At 37.4% G+C, this 14231-nt stretch overlaps 1 protein-coding gene across 1 annotated transcript in view; it reads right to left on the reverse strand.

The window, feature by feature from the left end:
• Positions 1 to 243: 243 nt before the first annotated feature.
• The window catches only part of LOC143022043 (ATP-binding cassette sub-family A member 9-like), a 152218-nt gene continuing 138230 nt past the window's right edge, over positions 244 to 14231 (reverse strand). Inside the window, exon 11 of the mRNA XM_076179981.1 lies at positions 244 to 450. Coding sequence (XP_076036096.1) covers positions 260 to 450 — 191 coding nt within the window. The 3' untranslated portion in view covers positions 244 to 259. The remainder of the gene's footprint in view (positions 451 to 14231) is intronic.

Below are 14231 nucleotides of genomic sequence, written 5' to 3' on the forward strand. Positions count from 1 at the left end.
TCATTCCAAATGTGCCCAAGGGAATCATACTACAGCAAACTCAATGGTGTGTTCTAACTCCCCTTTTTGAAAAACCTCCCATATCTTCTGTCCCTACCACTTGTTTCAGGCTGGCCACTTCCAACAAGGGTGACTAGTAGAGGAGCCAAAATTGGTGACACTACAACTGGAGGCAGGACAAGTAACTAAGTTGTAAATATGTCCAATAGGGCCAAGGTAAGTATGGATATACAGCAGTACATGAAAATAAGCACTTCTTTTACCTTTCAGTTGAATAATTGTTCACATTGATGGCTGCAAAATGAGGCCTCAGAGGAAAGATAGAACTGTAGCTCCCATTGTATTCCTCTGGTTTAATATTAGCTTTGGTGAGTAAGAAATCAAGCTGATCAAACTGTTCTGTAGTGCCATTGTAGGTAAGGGTTCCTGGCAAGGATGACCCATACATGTCTGCAAAATAAAAGCAAACTGCAGGTTAAATATTAACATAAACAGAAATAGCCTTACCAATGAAAAGAATGCACTTCCAAGGTAGGTGTGCATTTGATTTAATGTTATGAACTCCCCTCTTAGGGCTAGGGTAGTGCCTACTTATGAAGAAGTCTTTTGAAGCAAAAAATTTAATGTAATATAACATAATATGAACTTGCTTGTGCATTTACCTAGCTGTATTATATGGGAAGGGGAGCTATACTCGTATTGACCCGTCTTTGTATCTCTCAGTATCTAGTTTGTTTTTATATTCTTGTATAAATTTTGCACACACTATTGTTTTGTCTAATTTGTTACAGACATCCACCACTCTGTGAAAAAACTTTTTTTTCCAGATCTCTTCTATAACTATCCTTTCTGAGTTTCTTTTTATGTCCTCTTGTTTTTCTTTTATCCCACTTTAATAAGTCTTCTCTGCCAGGGACTTCGTTGCCTTTCGTCATTCTGTAAATGGCCAGTAGACCTCTTTCTCTTCTTTGTTCTAGAGTTGTATCTTTGTTCGTTTGCCAATTTTGAAAGTGTTGGTGCCATCTTTGTCGTTGCTCTTTGGATTCTTTCTAAAAAAAAAAATTATATTCTTTTTGTGCTGGGTATCCATAGTGTCATGGCATACTCCAATCTTGGTCTTATCAGTGTGACTAATATTTGTTTTACCATTAATTCATCCAAGTAATTAAAAGCCACCTTTATTGATCTTAGTAAATTGTAGGTTTCTCTGACTATTTTGTTTATATGCATGTCTGGTGACATGTCTTTGTTAATAATTACTCCTAGATCATTTTCAGAGCTAATTTGTTTTACTACTTTTTTTTTTTTTTTTTTACCTTTTCCAAATTCTATTATACTACATTTCTTGATGTTAAAGTTCACTTCCCACTTTTGGCTCCATTCCGAGACTTTGTCCAGGTCTCTCTGTAGTGATCCACAATCTTTCTCTATACTTTCTTTAGTAGTTTTGCATCATCTGCAAAGAAGTTCATATAACATTCCACACCTTCATCCATGTCATTTACATATGTAGCAAACATTATAGGAGCTAATACTGAACCTTGTGGGACTCCACTTATCATTTCTTCTCAGGTCGATTTTATATCTCTAAGTATCACCCTTATTTTTCTCCCATGCAAGAAATCTTCCATCCATCTCAATAAATTTCCTTGTACATCTATTATTTCAAGTTTTCTAAAAATACCTTTTTGTGGTGCTTTATCAAATTCCTTTTTTAAATCCAGGAAAGCACAATCTGCCCACCAGTCTCATTCTTGCATTATATCTATTAACCTTGAATAGAAACAAGTAAAGTTTGTGGCACATGATCTTCCTTGTCTACATCCAAATTGTTTTGAATTTTGTATATTGTTTTCTTCCAGATGTTTAATCTACTTTTGATAACTTTTTCACATATTTTAGCTACTGTGCTTGTAAGGGAATGGATGCTAAGAGGAGACTGTATGAAGGAGTGATTGTGCCAACAGCACTGTATGGGGCTGAAACATGGAACATAAGAGAAGAAGAGAGAAGGAGTTTGAATGTGTTTGAGATGAGGTGCCTGAGAAGTATGATGGGGGTTACGAGGCTAGATAGAGTGAGAAATGAGGAGGTGAGGAGGAGAACGGGGGTGGAAAGGGAGCTGGGAGATAGGGTTGATGAAAGAATATTAGGATGGTTTGGACACATGGAAAGAATGAGTGAAGAAAGACTAGTAAAAGAGGTGTGGAAGGCAGATGTGGAGGGAGTGAACATGAGGGGGCGTCCTAGGATGAGGTGGATGGATGGGGTGAAGGGGGCTTTGGGGAAGAGGGGAATGTCTGTTGAGGAAGGATGGGAGAGGACAGAAGACAGGGGTGAATGGAGAATGGTTGTATATGGATGATGTTGTGATTGCATGAGGTGGAATGGGCGGGTGGATGGGGGGTGAGGTAGTATGTGTGAGCAACATTTGACGCAGCCCGAAGGGATTTCTCCCCGTCCTCTCATTTTATGCAATGGGGGGACGGAGAGGGGGGGTCGCCGATTTAATGAAGCGGCCTTGCTGTGGATGTGCTGTGTCTTGCGACACTGCTTCTGACCCAGGGCAGTGGACAAGGTGCAGGGATGACCCGTCATTCAGGAGGTGCTCAGATAAGAGGGAGGGTGGAGGGGTGTGGAGTGTATTCAGGGATGGAATGGGTGGGAATGATTTTATGCCATTTTCTTTTTGGCTAACCCCCTTGTAAGGGGGAAAAAGCCTTGGTATATGTATGTATGTATGCTTGTAAGGGAGACTGGTCTATAGTTTGTTGGGTCTTCTTTATCTTCCCCCTTTATATACCGTTTCAATATTTGCATTTTTTGCGGTACCTTTCTTTCTTTGAGTGAACAATCTATTATTTTACATATTTTGTCCATTGGTTCATCTATATGTTCTTCTAGTACCCAATTTGCAATTATGTCTGGGCTGTGTGATTTTCTGACATCAAGGTTTATCATTTGGTCCCTTATATTTTTCAGTGTCACATTTCTTTCTTTCATGGGGGGGGGGGTCTTTCTCCCTTTTCTTCATCCCAATTTTGTGTATTTTCATTTGTGAATACAGATTTAAAATGTTTGTTCATAATTTCAGCCATTTCTACATCTATATATCCCACATTCCCTTGCTGCAGTTCCATCCTATTTCTCCTCTCTACTTTTTATCCAATGATTATATAAACCTTGTCCAACAGTATTCGGCGGTAGTGGACCTTTTAATTTCATCTCCACAATATCCATTATATTCAGTTTCTCTTCTGCCAGATAGTCATTTAATTCATTTAGTCCTGAAATCATACCATCTATGTTGGTATATGTTATCTTTAATTTGTTAAGTTTTCATCCTTTTTTTTGTTTGTTTCCTGCGTTTGCTTTATATATATATATATATATATATATATATATATATATATATATATATATATATATATATATGTATATATATGTATGTATATATATATATGTATAGATATATATTTATATATATACATATATATGTATATACACATATATATATATATAGATAAAGATATATATATATACATATATATGTATATACACACACATATATATATATACATATATATATACATATATATATATACATATATATATATATATATATATATATACATATATATATATAATATATATATGTGTATATAATATATATATATATACATATATATCTATATATGTATATATATATATATATATATATATATACATATATATATATATATATATATATATATATACACATATATATACATATACATACATATATATATATATATATATATATATATATTTATATATATATCAAGAACTACTATTACACAGGACGTGCACACCCAGATCCCTGGGTCCGCTAGCGGAGGCCATTGCTTTCTTCGTAACCTAACATTTTATATTGGACAAATATATAAAAACTAGAAACCTAACATTGTACAGACACTTCTCTACTTACGCTCATTCGTTTTACGTTTTTTCGATTTTACGTTTGAACTGACTAAAAAAAAAATTATAAATTTTTTTTTTTGAGTGAATTTTTTTGTTTAGCGCGCTCTCCGTAGTTCAAACGATACTTGCGCATGATGCTGCATCCATTGTTTACACTGCACAAACGACAAACTGAACATGCCTTGCCTCATCCTCCTCCTCCTCCCCCTCCTCCTCCACCATCTCAATTTATGTTACTTGAATTTAATTTATTTGAAATTAATGTTATTATTTTACAATGTTATGTGTATAATTAATGATTTAGGGGTGTTTTATAAGATACGGTAATAGAATTTACGAATGTATAGTACAGTAACAACTTATGTTCATTTTCATCTTACGTTCGGCCATTCGGAACGTAACTAAAACGTAGTTGAGGAGTGTCTGTATATAGGATAAATATATTAACTATTGACTTATTCAATGCAGTAGATGTTAATATTAACTTTTATAGTGAAATAAGTAACTATTTTTAAGGCACTGTTATGCTTTGAAATGCCAATTTTGGCCGGACTTAACAGGTATTATTGGATGAGGTTAGTGGACACCAGGGTTGGCGATTTTTTTTTTTCTATCTTTTTAACCTCTTCCATACGGTGCCGCATACATAGGCGGCATGAGGAGCAAGTGGATATGCGAGGCTGCCATATCGGCGTCTTGATTATATTTAGTTGCCCTTGCGTAATGACATACTCTCCAAACTGTCTTCATCACATTTTCTATGGTTATCAAAATTCACGGGTGAAAGAGAGAACGATCGATATAAGCGGTGACTATATTTTATGATGCGAGTATTATTACGACACATCGTACGTCTGGCAGATAATGCTGTCCGCGAGATTTTGGCCTGGAGTGAAGTGGTTAAAAAATATAAAAAATAGATTTCTTTATATTTAAATCAGATTTACTTGATTTAAATAGACTCTTTTTATAGATTTTGAATATTGTGGGACTGCTATCTGATATGCGATCTGATTGCTAAAGAACATTTTTAGCATATCAATATAAGGAGCAGTGTTATATAGACTTGCCACAAGTATACAAGGAATGGTATAAGCCTACATGTAGTATATATCACTGTGAAGCCCACAACAAGTTTCAACAAGATTCTTGTTGAAACTTGTTCTAGGTAAGCAGCTTCTCACTGAGTCAGTTGCTGCTTTGGAATTAACCAGGATGTCTTCTGAACCTGACAGAGTGGTTCCTTCAGGCAGAAAAAATGATCCTGTCTGGAATTATTTTAAAAAACTACCAACAACTTCTGGCAAAGGGTACTGAGCTAAATGCAAAGACTACAGCCAGGAACTACAGGGTATTGTGTCAAGATTAAAATCTCACAGAGATAATTGCCAAGGTCAGCCACAGCATACAGAAGAAGAAATTGATGACCCAGGTAAATAATTTACTTATATTGTGTGCATTTCTCCCTTTTCATACGCAACTATATAAATTTGGTGAACAATGGAGAGCATGTGCAATAAAAATGTGAAGGCCTAAAGAGATGATACTTCAACTTCATTACTTCTAATTTTGGGTAATGACTATATCACTATAATATACTGTATCCACTCAACTTTGGGGCCTAGATGATTGTTATTCATTTCATTCAACATTGTGTAATATATTTCATAGGTTCCATTGGAATTCAGCCCACATGGGATTCAGCCCAAAGGGATTTAGCCTAACCTAACCCAACTAACCCATTATTTCTAGTGAATTTAAAAGTGGACTGAATCCTTTGTGGGTTGAAATCCAAGCCCACCTATTTCATATCCTGTTGATTATTTCCAAATAATTTAGTGGCTTGTGTGAATATGATCATTATCTAAAAAAATAACTACTGTACTCAAAAGTAGCCTAAATCACACTGTATTCATTCATTTATTTATTCATTTATAAATTATGCAATATGCTAAAATTTTCTGTTTCCATTTCAGGATCTGTATCAACAGCTTCAATCCCTTCATCATCGGCTCCACTTGAATTATCTGCAAACCTGACTCCACCATTAAAAAAGTCACTGTCAGACTCCTCCACAGGCGCCACTTCTAAATAATTTTCATCTAAAAGAAAGTCATCAACATCTCTGGACAGATTTATCATAAAAACTTTAGCCTCTCTAAAGGAAAATATTGACAAAGAAGTTGCAAGAATTATATTTGCTACGAATTCACCATTTTGTCTTGTTCAGCATCCTCAGTTTCTCAAGATGGTTCAGAACCTGAGGCCAGTTTATATTCCTCCATCCAGAAAAGATATTGGTGATAAGTACTTGGATCTTGTGTATGAAAAGGAATATAAAAAGTGTGCAGATGACCTGAATAATGAAACTGTATGTCTTTCATTTGATGGGTGGTCTAACATCCATAATGAGCCCATAATATGTGTCACTCTAACAACATCCACTGGTCAGATTTATTTAGTTGACACAATAGACACATCAGGGAAACCTCACACTGCTGAATATCTTCTACAACTTGTACAAAATTCGATCAAGAAGGCTGAACAAGATTTTGGTTGTCACATTGGAAGTGTTGTGACAGACAATGCAGCAAATGTCACCAAGATGAGAAAAATCTTGGAGGAATCAAGTGAACCTGAGCATACCGTCCTCACATACGGTTTATACCAGTGGTTCTTAACCTGTGGGGAATTCCCCACTGGTGGGGAATGGCAGAATTGCCAAGTGGGGAATGACCGGTTGGACAGAAGAACCACTGTCTTTTCTTTTTTTTTTCTAATCGATGTGTTTTTGTTTCTTTTTGTTTGTTTCTGATGTCTTCTTGTTGTCACATTTTGTGAATTTGTAAATATACAAATTCGATTTTAACCCATGCACTGTTTAGTAACTAAACACTGCATGGGTTAAAATCGAATTTGTCAAAGACCGATGCTGTGGTGGGAAATGGAGAGTTGGCTCACTAAAAAGTGGGGAATTGGAGAAAAAAGGTTAAGAACCCCTGGTTTATACTGTTCCTTGTATACTTGTGGCAAGTTTATATAACACTGCTCCTTATATTGATATGCTAAATATGTCCTTTAGCAATCAGATCGCATAGCAGATAGCAATCCCACAATATTTAAAATCTATAAAAAAATATATTTAAATCAAATAAACCCGATTTAAAAAAAAATATAAATTTTTTAAAAAGATAAAAAAATCGCCAACCCTGGTGTCCACTAACCTCATACAATAATACCTGTTAAGTCCGGCTAAAATTGGCATTTCAAAGCATAACAGTGCCTTAAAAATAGTTTCTTATTTCACTATAAAAGTTTATATTAACTTATACTGCATTGAATAAGTCAATAGTTTATATATTTGTCCTATATACAATGTTAGGTTTTTAGTTTTGATATATTTGTCCAATATAAAATGTTAGGTTATGAAGAAAGCAATGGCCTCTGCTAGCGGACCCAGGGATCTGGGTGCACACATCCTGTGTAATAGTAGTCCTTGATATATATATATATATATATATATATATATATATATACCATTTTCTCGACCTCAAGCTGAGTACTCACAAAAAAAAAATCTTTTTTGTCTCAGTTCTTTTCTTGTTTTTTTCATTTGCTTCACTTCTTAGTGCCTTCTCCCTCTTTTCCTCATCGCTCATTTTTTTTTTTTTTTCTATCCATATATTTTTGTACTTTTCACTTTGGCCCACCTTTGCTGTTTTTGATAGTACTTCTTCCACTATCAATTGAGAACTTAGTTTAATTTTTAGTAGTCTATATTATTCTTTAGAGTTGTCCCATTCTATGCACTTCTATTTCCTTTTCCATTTCTTGCCCATCCTCTTGTATCTCTTTCAGAATTTTTTTTGCTATTTCTTTCTCCTCTTTTTCTCTTAAACAGCTAGCTACATTGTGTTTTTCTTTAATACCATAAACTACTTTACACTTTTTTTTTTTTATCAACCGTGTCTCCGACCCTTTTTTTTTTTTTTTTACTTTAATGACTGTTTCTTTTGCATTTTCTTCTAATTGTTATTGTCCAATTTATTTAAAAAAATATATATTTTTTTTTGTTTTCTTGTTCTACTTTCCGTTGATTTTTTATTTCTTGCTGATCTGTCTCTTTTATGGTTTTTCCAACTTTCTTGGTCACCGCTTGTATTTCTTTTACTTCTTTTTTCAAAGCTTCATGTTTATTTGTATCTTCTTTTATTCTTCCGTTCTCACTTTTGACTACGTTTATTTCCTTTTTTAGATCATTAAGCTCATTTGTTTCAACATTTCTTTATTTTTTCAGCTCAATCACTTTATACATTGCCCTGTATTCATCTTTCAGATCTATAATTTTCATTTATACATTGCCCTGTATTCATCTTTCAGACCTACAATTTTCATTTCATATATATAATTTCATTCAATAAACAAAGCTCCCTTTCTGTATGATACCAACTAGACATTTCCTTCAACATAGCGAAAAAATGCTGTACTCCAGAGCTCATTCTAGATATCCATTCCAGATGGTGGTCCATCCGTGTATTTACCTAGCTGTATTTTACAGGACAAGAGCTATGCTCATAGTGACCCATTTTCGTATCTCTCCGTATCCAGTTCATTCTTAAAATCTTGTATAGTTTTGGCACTCACCATTTCTCCATTTAGTTTGTTCCAGACATCAATCACTCTATATGGAAAACTATTCTTTTTCAAATCCCTTCTGTAACTGTCCTTCTTTATCTTCTTTTCGTGTCCTCTTGTTTCTCTTCTGTCCCATTTTAATAAGTCATCTCTATCAAAAATTTCCATCCCTTTCATAATGCTGTAAATGGTCAACAAATCACCACTTCTCTTCTCTGTTCCAATGTTGATGGATGTAATTTATCCAATATTTGTTCGTATGTCAAATTTGACAGTGTAGGTGCCACTTTTATTGCTGCTCTCTGAATTCTTTTTAATTTTCTTATGCTTTTTTTTTTTTGTGCTAGGTGCACATAGTGTTGCAGCATACTCTAGTTTAGGTCTTATTAGTGCAACCACTATTTTCTTTACCATTTCTTCATCTATGTAGTTGAAGGCCACTTTCAATGATTTTAATAAGTTAAAAGTCTCTCTGTCTGGGGTATTGGCTGCTTGTTATTGTGGCAAAGTAGCATGCAGTCGATACTTTAGGGTCTATATGGGGCGCCCCTACGGACCAGAGCCACACATCATTTTGTCTATGATAGAAGAAATTCTGTCATAGAGAAATGATGACACTTTTATACTACGACTGTCCCTCCGTTATGCTGTCCCCCAACCCCTTGTTGCTGTCCTGTACCATTTCTCTGAGTATTCTCTTTCTGTGATGGGGGGAAAGAATACTGCCACCAAGTATCCCACTTGTATCGTAAGAGGCGAGAAGAAAGGGACGGGGAGAGGGACTAGGCATCCTTCTCCCTGTAGCCCCACGGGGCATATATCCTAGAAAGAAAAGTGAAGGCATAAGGGGTGCTGGAGGGCCTCGGGCCAGCACCCTAAGGTTTGGGTCTTTTAATGTGCGTGGATGTGGTACAGATGAGAGTAGAAGGGAAGAGATAGGTAGTATGTTTGTGAGAAGAAAGATGGATGTGTTGGCTTTGAGTGAAACTAAGTTGAAAGGGAAGGGTGAGTGTAAGTTTGGGAGTGTAAGTGGGAGGTTTTCAGGAGTGAAGAGAGGGCGAGGGAGGGAAGGGGTGGCTATTCTAGTAAGTGAGGAGATAGGTAAACAGGTAGTGGAGTGGAAGGAGGTTTCCTCAAGGATAATGTGGATGAAGGTGAAACTGGGAAAGGAGATGTGGGTTTTTGTAAGTGCATATGGGCCTGGCAGTGAAAAGAGCGTGGAAGAAAGGGAGGCCTTTTGGATAGATTTAAATGAGTGCATAGAGGGTTTAGGAAGAAATGTCAATGTAATAGTACTGGGAGACCTTAATGCTAGGGTGGGAAATGGTCCAATCGATGGAGTGGTTGGGAAGTGTGGAGTTCCAGGAAAGAATCGTAGTGGAGAGTTGATGGTGGAAATGTGTCTAGAAAGAGAGTTGATGATAGCAAATACAGTGTTTCGGAAGAAAGTCAAGCATAAGTACACATGGGAGAGGGTGGTGGAGGGAAGGGTGGTAGATAGAGCGCTAATGGATTATGTAGTGGTAAATAGGATTATGATAGGAAGAGTTAAGGATGTACATGTGCTAAGGGGAGAGGGTGGGGGAATATCAGATCATTTTTTGGTGGAAGGTAAGCTGAGAGTGGAGGATAGATGGAGAAAGAGGAAAGGGACAAAAGGTAGGGAGGTTCTTAGAGTGAACTCCTTGAATAAAAAGGAAAAGGAGAAGGAGTATGAAAAGAAGCTGAAGGAGGAGTGGGAGGGAGTAAAGGATGGAGCAGAGATGGGGGTGGAGGAGGAATGGGGATGGTTCAAGGAGGGAGTCTTAAAGTGTGCAAGGATGGTGTGTGGAACAAGAAGGACAGGGGGAAATAGAAGAAAGGGTAGTGAATGGTGGGATGAGGAAACAAAGAAGGTTGTAGAAGAGAAGAAGCGAGCATTCACAGATTGGTTACAAAAGAGGACGGGGGAGTCATATGAGACGTACAAAGAAAAGAAAAGAGAAGTAAAGCAAAAGGTAAAGGAGGCAAAGAGGAGAGCAGATGTGAAATGGGGTAGGAGTATGACAGAAAATTTTGAAAGTAATAAAAAGATGTTTTGGAAAGAAATTAAGAGAGGAAGAGGAGGCGAATCAAGTAGGGAAGAAAAGGTAAAAGGTACAGATGGAGAGATGATAATGGAAGAGCTGGCAGTAAGGGGAAGATGGGCAGAATAATTTAGGGAGTTGCTAAATGTGAAGGAGGATAGGGAAGGAAAGATAGCTGCAGTGGGAAATGCGAAGAAAATGAGAGTGATGAGTGAGGAGAATGGAGGAGAAATAAGGAAGGATGAGGTGAAGGCAGTTGTAAAGATGATGAAAGCAGGTAAGGCACCTGGTCTGGATGGATGCCATGCAGAATGTCTGAAAAAGGGAGGTTCAGTGATGGTGGACTGGTTGGTGAGGTTATTTAATGTTTGCTGGAGAGAGGGTAGAGTACTGGAGGACTGGAGAAGTGCCTGTATAGTTCCTCTTCACAAGGGAAAAGGGGACAAGTGTGAATGTAGTAGTTTCAGAGGGATTAGCCTGTTAAGTGTAGTAGGGAAGGCTTATGGGAGGATCTTAATTGAGAGGATTAGGAGAGGAACAGAAGGAGTAATTGGTGAGGAACAGTGTGGATTTAGGACAGGTAGAGGTTGTGTAGATCAGATCTTTGTGGTAAGACAGATATGTGAGAAAGCTATAGGAAAGGGGAAGGATGTTTTTTGGGCTTTTATGGATCTGGAAAAGGCTTATGATAGGGTAGACAGAAAGGCACTGTGGGAGGTTATGCATATTTATGGGATAGGAGGAAAGCTTTTGGGAGCTGTCAAGAGTTTTTATGAGAGTAGTAGAGCTTGTGTCAGTATTAGAAATGGAGAGAGTGAGTGGTTTGAAGTAAAGGTGGGACTTCGTCAAGGATGCGTTATGTCGCCCTGGCTGTTCAACTTATACATGGATGGGGTGGTGCGAGAGGTGAATGCTAGGGTAGTGGGTCAGGGATTGGAGATGGTTAAGAAAAATGGAGAAAAGTGGGAGGTGAGCCAGCTGTTGTTTGCGGACGACACTGCGCTTGTGGCAGGGTCAGAGGAGGGATTGAGGAAGCTGGTGGCAGAGTTTGGGAGAGTATGTGATAGAAGAAAGCTAAAGATAAATGTGGGTAAAAGTAAGGTGATGAGATGTACAAGGGGTGAAAGTGGCAGTAGACTGGAAGTGAACATGAAGGGAGAGCGACTGGAGGAAGTGGATAGTTTTAGATACTTGGGTGCAAGTGTAGCAGGAAAAGGTGGAGTGAAGGTGGAGGTAGAATGTAGATTGAGAGAAGCGAGTAAATGCCTTGGTGGATTAAAGAGTGTAATGAGGAATAGACATTTGGGAATGGATGCGAAGAGGAGACTGTATGAAGGAGTGATTGTGCCAACAGCACTGTATGGGGCAGAAACGTGGAACATAAGAGAAGAAGAGAGAAGGAGTTTGAATGTGTTTGAGATGAGGTGTCTGAGAAGTATGGTGGGGGTTACTAGGCTGGATAGAGTGAGAAATGAGGAGGTGAGGAGGAGAACAGGGATGAAAAAGGATTTGGGAGATAGGGTTGATGAAAGAATATTAGGATGGTTTGGACACATGGAAAGAATGAGTGAAGAAAGACTAGTAAAAGAGGTATGGAAGGCAGATGTGGAGGGAGTGAACATGAGGGGACGTCCTAGGATGAGATGGATGGATGGGGTGAAGGGGGCTTTGGGGAAGAGGGGAATGTCTGTTGAGGAAGGAAGGGAGAGGACGGAAGACAGAGGTGAGTGGAGAATGGTTGTATATGGATGATGTTGTGATTGCATGAGGAGGAATGGGCGGGGGGGTGGGGTAGTTTGTGTGAGTAAATTTTGACGCAGCCCGAAGGGATTTCTCCCCGTCCTCTCCTTATATGCAAGGGGGGACGGAGAGGGGGGGTCGCCGATTAAATGAAGCGGCCTTGCTGTGGATGTGCTGTGTCTTGCGACACTGCTTCTGACCCAGGGCGGTGGGCAGGGTGCAGGGATGACCTGTCATCCAGGAGGTGCTCAGATGAGAGGGAGGGTGGGAGGGGTGTGGAGTGTATTTAGGGATGAAATGGGTGGGAGTGTTTTTATGCCTTTCCCTTTTTGGCTACCTCCCTTGGAAGGGGGAAAAAGCCCTGGTATATGTATGTATGTATGTAAAAGTCTCTCCAACTAGTTTACTGACATGTTTATCAGGTGTTAAGTCACTTGAGATAATCGCTCCCAGGTCACTTTCTGAATACACTTTTTTGACTTCCTTGTTACCAATTTTATATTGACCCGATATTCTATTTTTGCTTTTTCCAAATTCCATTATAATACATTTCTTAATATTAAAGTTCGTTTCACACCTGACTTCATTCCCATATTTTGTCCAGGTCTTCTTGTAGCAATCTGCAATCTTCTTCTTTGTTTACTCTTGAGTAATTTGGTATCATTAGCAAAGAAGTTCATGTAACAATTCACTCCCTCATCCATATCATTTATATATATGGCAAACATTAAAGGAGCCAATACAGAGCCTTGCGGAACGCCACTTCTTGCATCTTCCCAGTTCAAATTTTTGTCTCTCAGTAATACTCTCATTTTTCTCCCAATTTAGAAATCCTTCATCCATTCCAGTAGCTTACCTTGTATTCCTCCTATTATTTCAATTTTTCTTATTAGCTTTTTATGTGGTACTTTGTCAAAAGCCTTCTACAAGTCCAAGAAGGCACAATCTGCCCAGCCATCTCTTTCTTATATTATCTCAATTAATCTCGAGTAAAAGCATATTAAGTTTGTGGTACATGAATTTCCACTTCTAAAGCCAAATTGTTTAGGGTTTAATATTTCATTCTCTTCCAAGTGCTTGATTGCATATTTTTGCTACTGTGCTTGTATGGGATACCAGTCGGAAGTTTGTAGGATCTTCTTTGTTTCCTCCTTTATATATTGGTACTATGTTTGCATCTTTCCAATCTTGTGGTACCTTTCCTTCTTTGAGTGAAAAGTCTATTATATTGTATAATTTGTCCTTCAGTTCTTCTATACACTCTTTCAGTATCCAATTTACAATTCCATCCAGTCCATGCAATTTCCTAACATCTAGGGTTTTTTTTTTGTCTCTTTATTTCTTTCTGTGTTATCTTTATTTCTTTCTTTCATTTTAGGGGGTCTTTCTTGTTGTTCATCTTCCCAAATTTGTGAGCTCTCAATTGTAAAAACAGACCTGAAATGTCTGATCATAACTTCTGCCATTTCTGTGTCATCTATATATTCTTTATCTCCTTCATGCAGTTTTATTATTTCGTATTTGTCTTTTAATTTATCATTTACATATATGTAAAAGAGTTTAGGTTCCTCTTTACATTTGTCTATATCTTTTTCATAATTTCTTTTTTCTTTCCTGTGTATATTCACATTCATTCCTAAGTTTTATATATGTTTGCCATTTGGATGTTTTTTGTCTATTTTTCATCTTTTCCAGGCTTTGTCTCTTCTGTCTTTAGCCTCACTGCACCTTTTGTTATACCAACACTTTATACAAATCTCTTTTTGCTTCTTGTTTGGTACATATTTATCAATTCCTTCCTTGTATTTTCCTTTGCATATGTTCCAT

This window comes from Oratosquilla oratoria, chromosome 3, assembly GCF_046742065.1.
Source record: "Oratosquilla oratoria isolate Oo_2021 chromosome 3, ASM4674206v1, whole genome shotgun sequence".
Classification (NCBI taxonomy): domain Eukaryota; kingdom Metazoa; phylum Arthropoda; class Malacostraca; order Stomatopoda; family Squillidae; genus Oratosquilla; species Oratosquilla oratoria.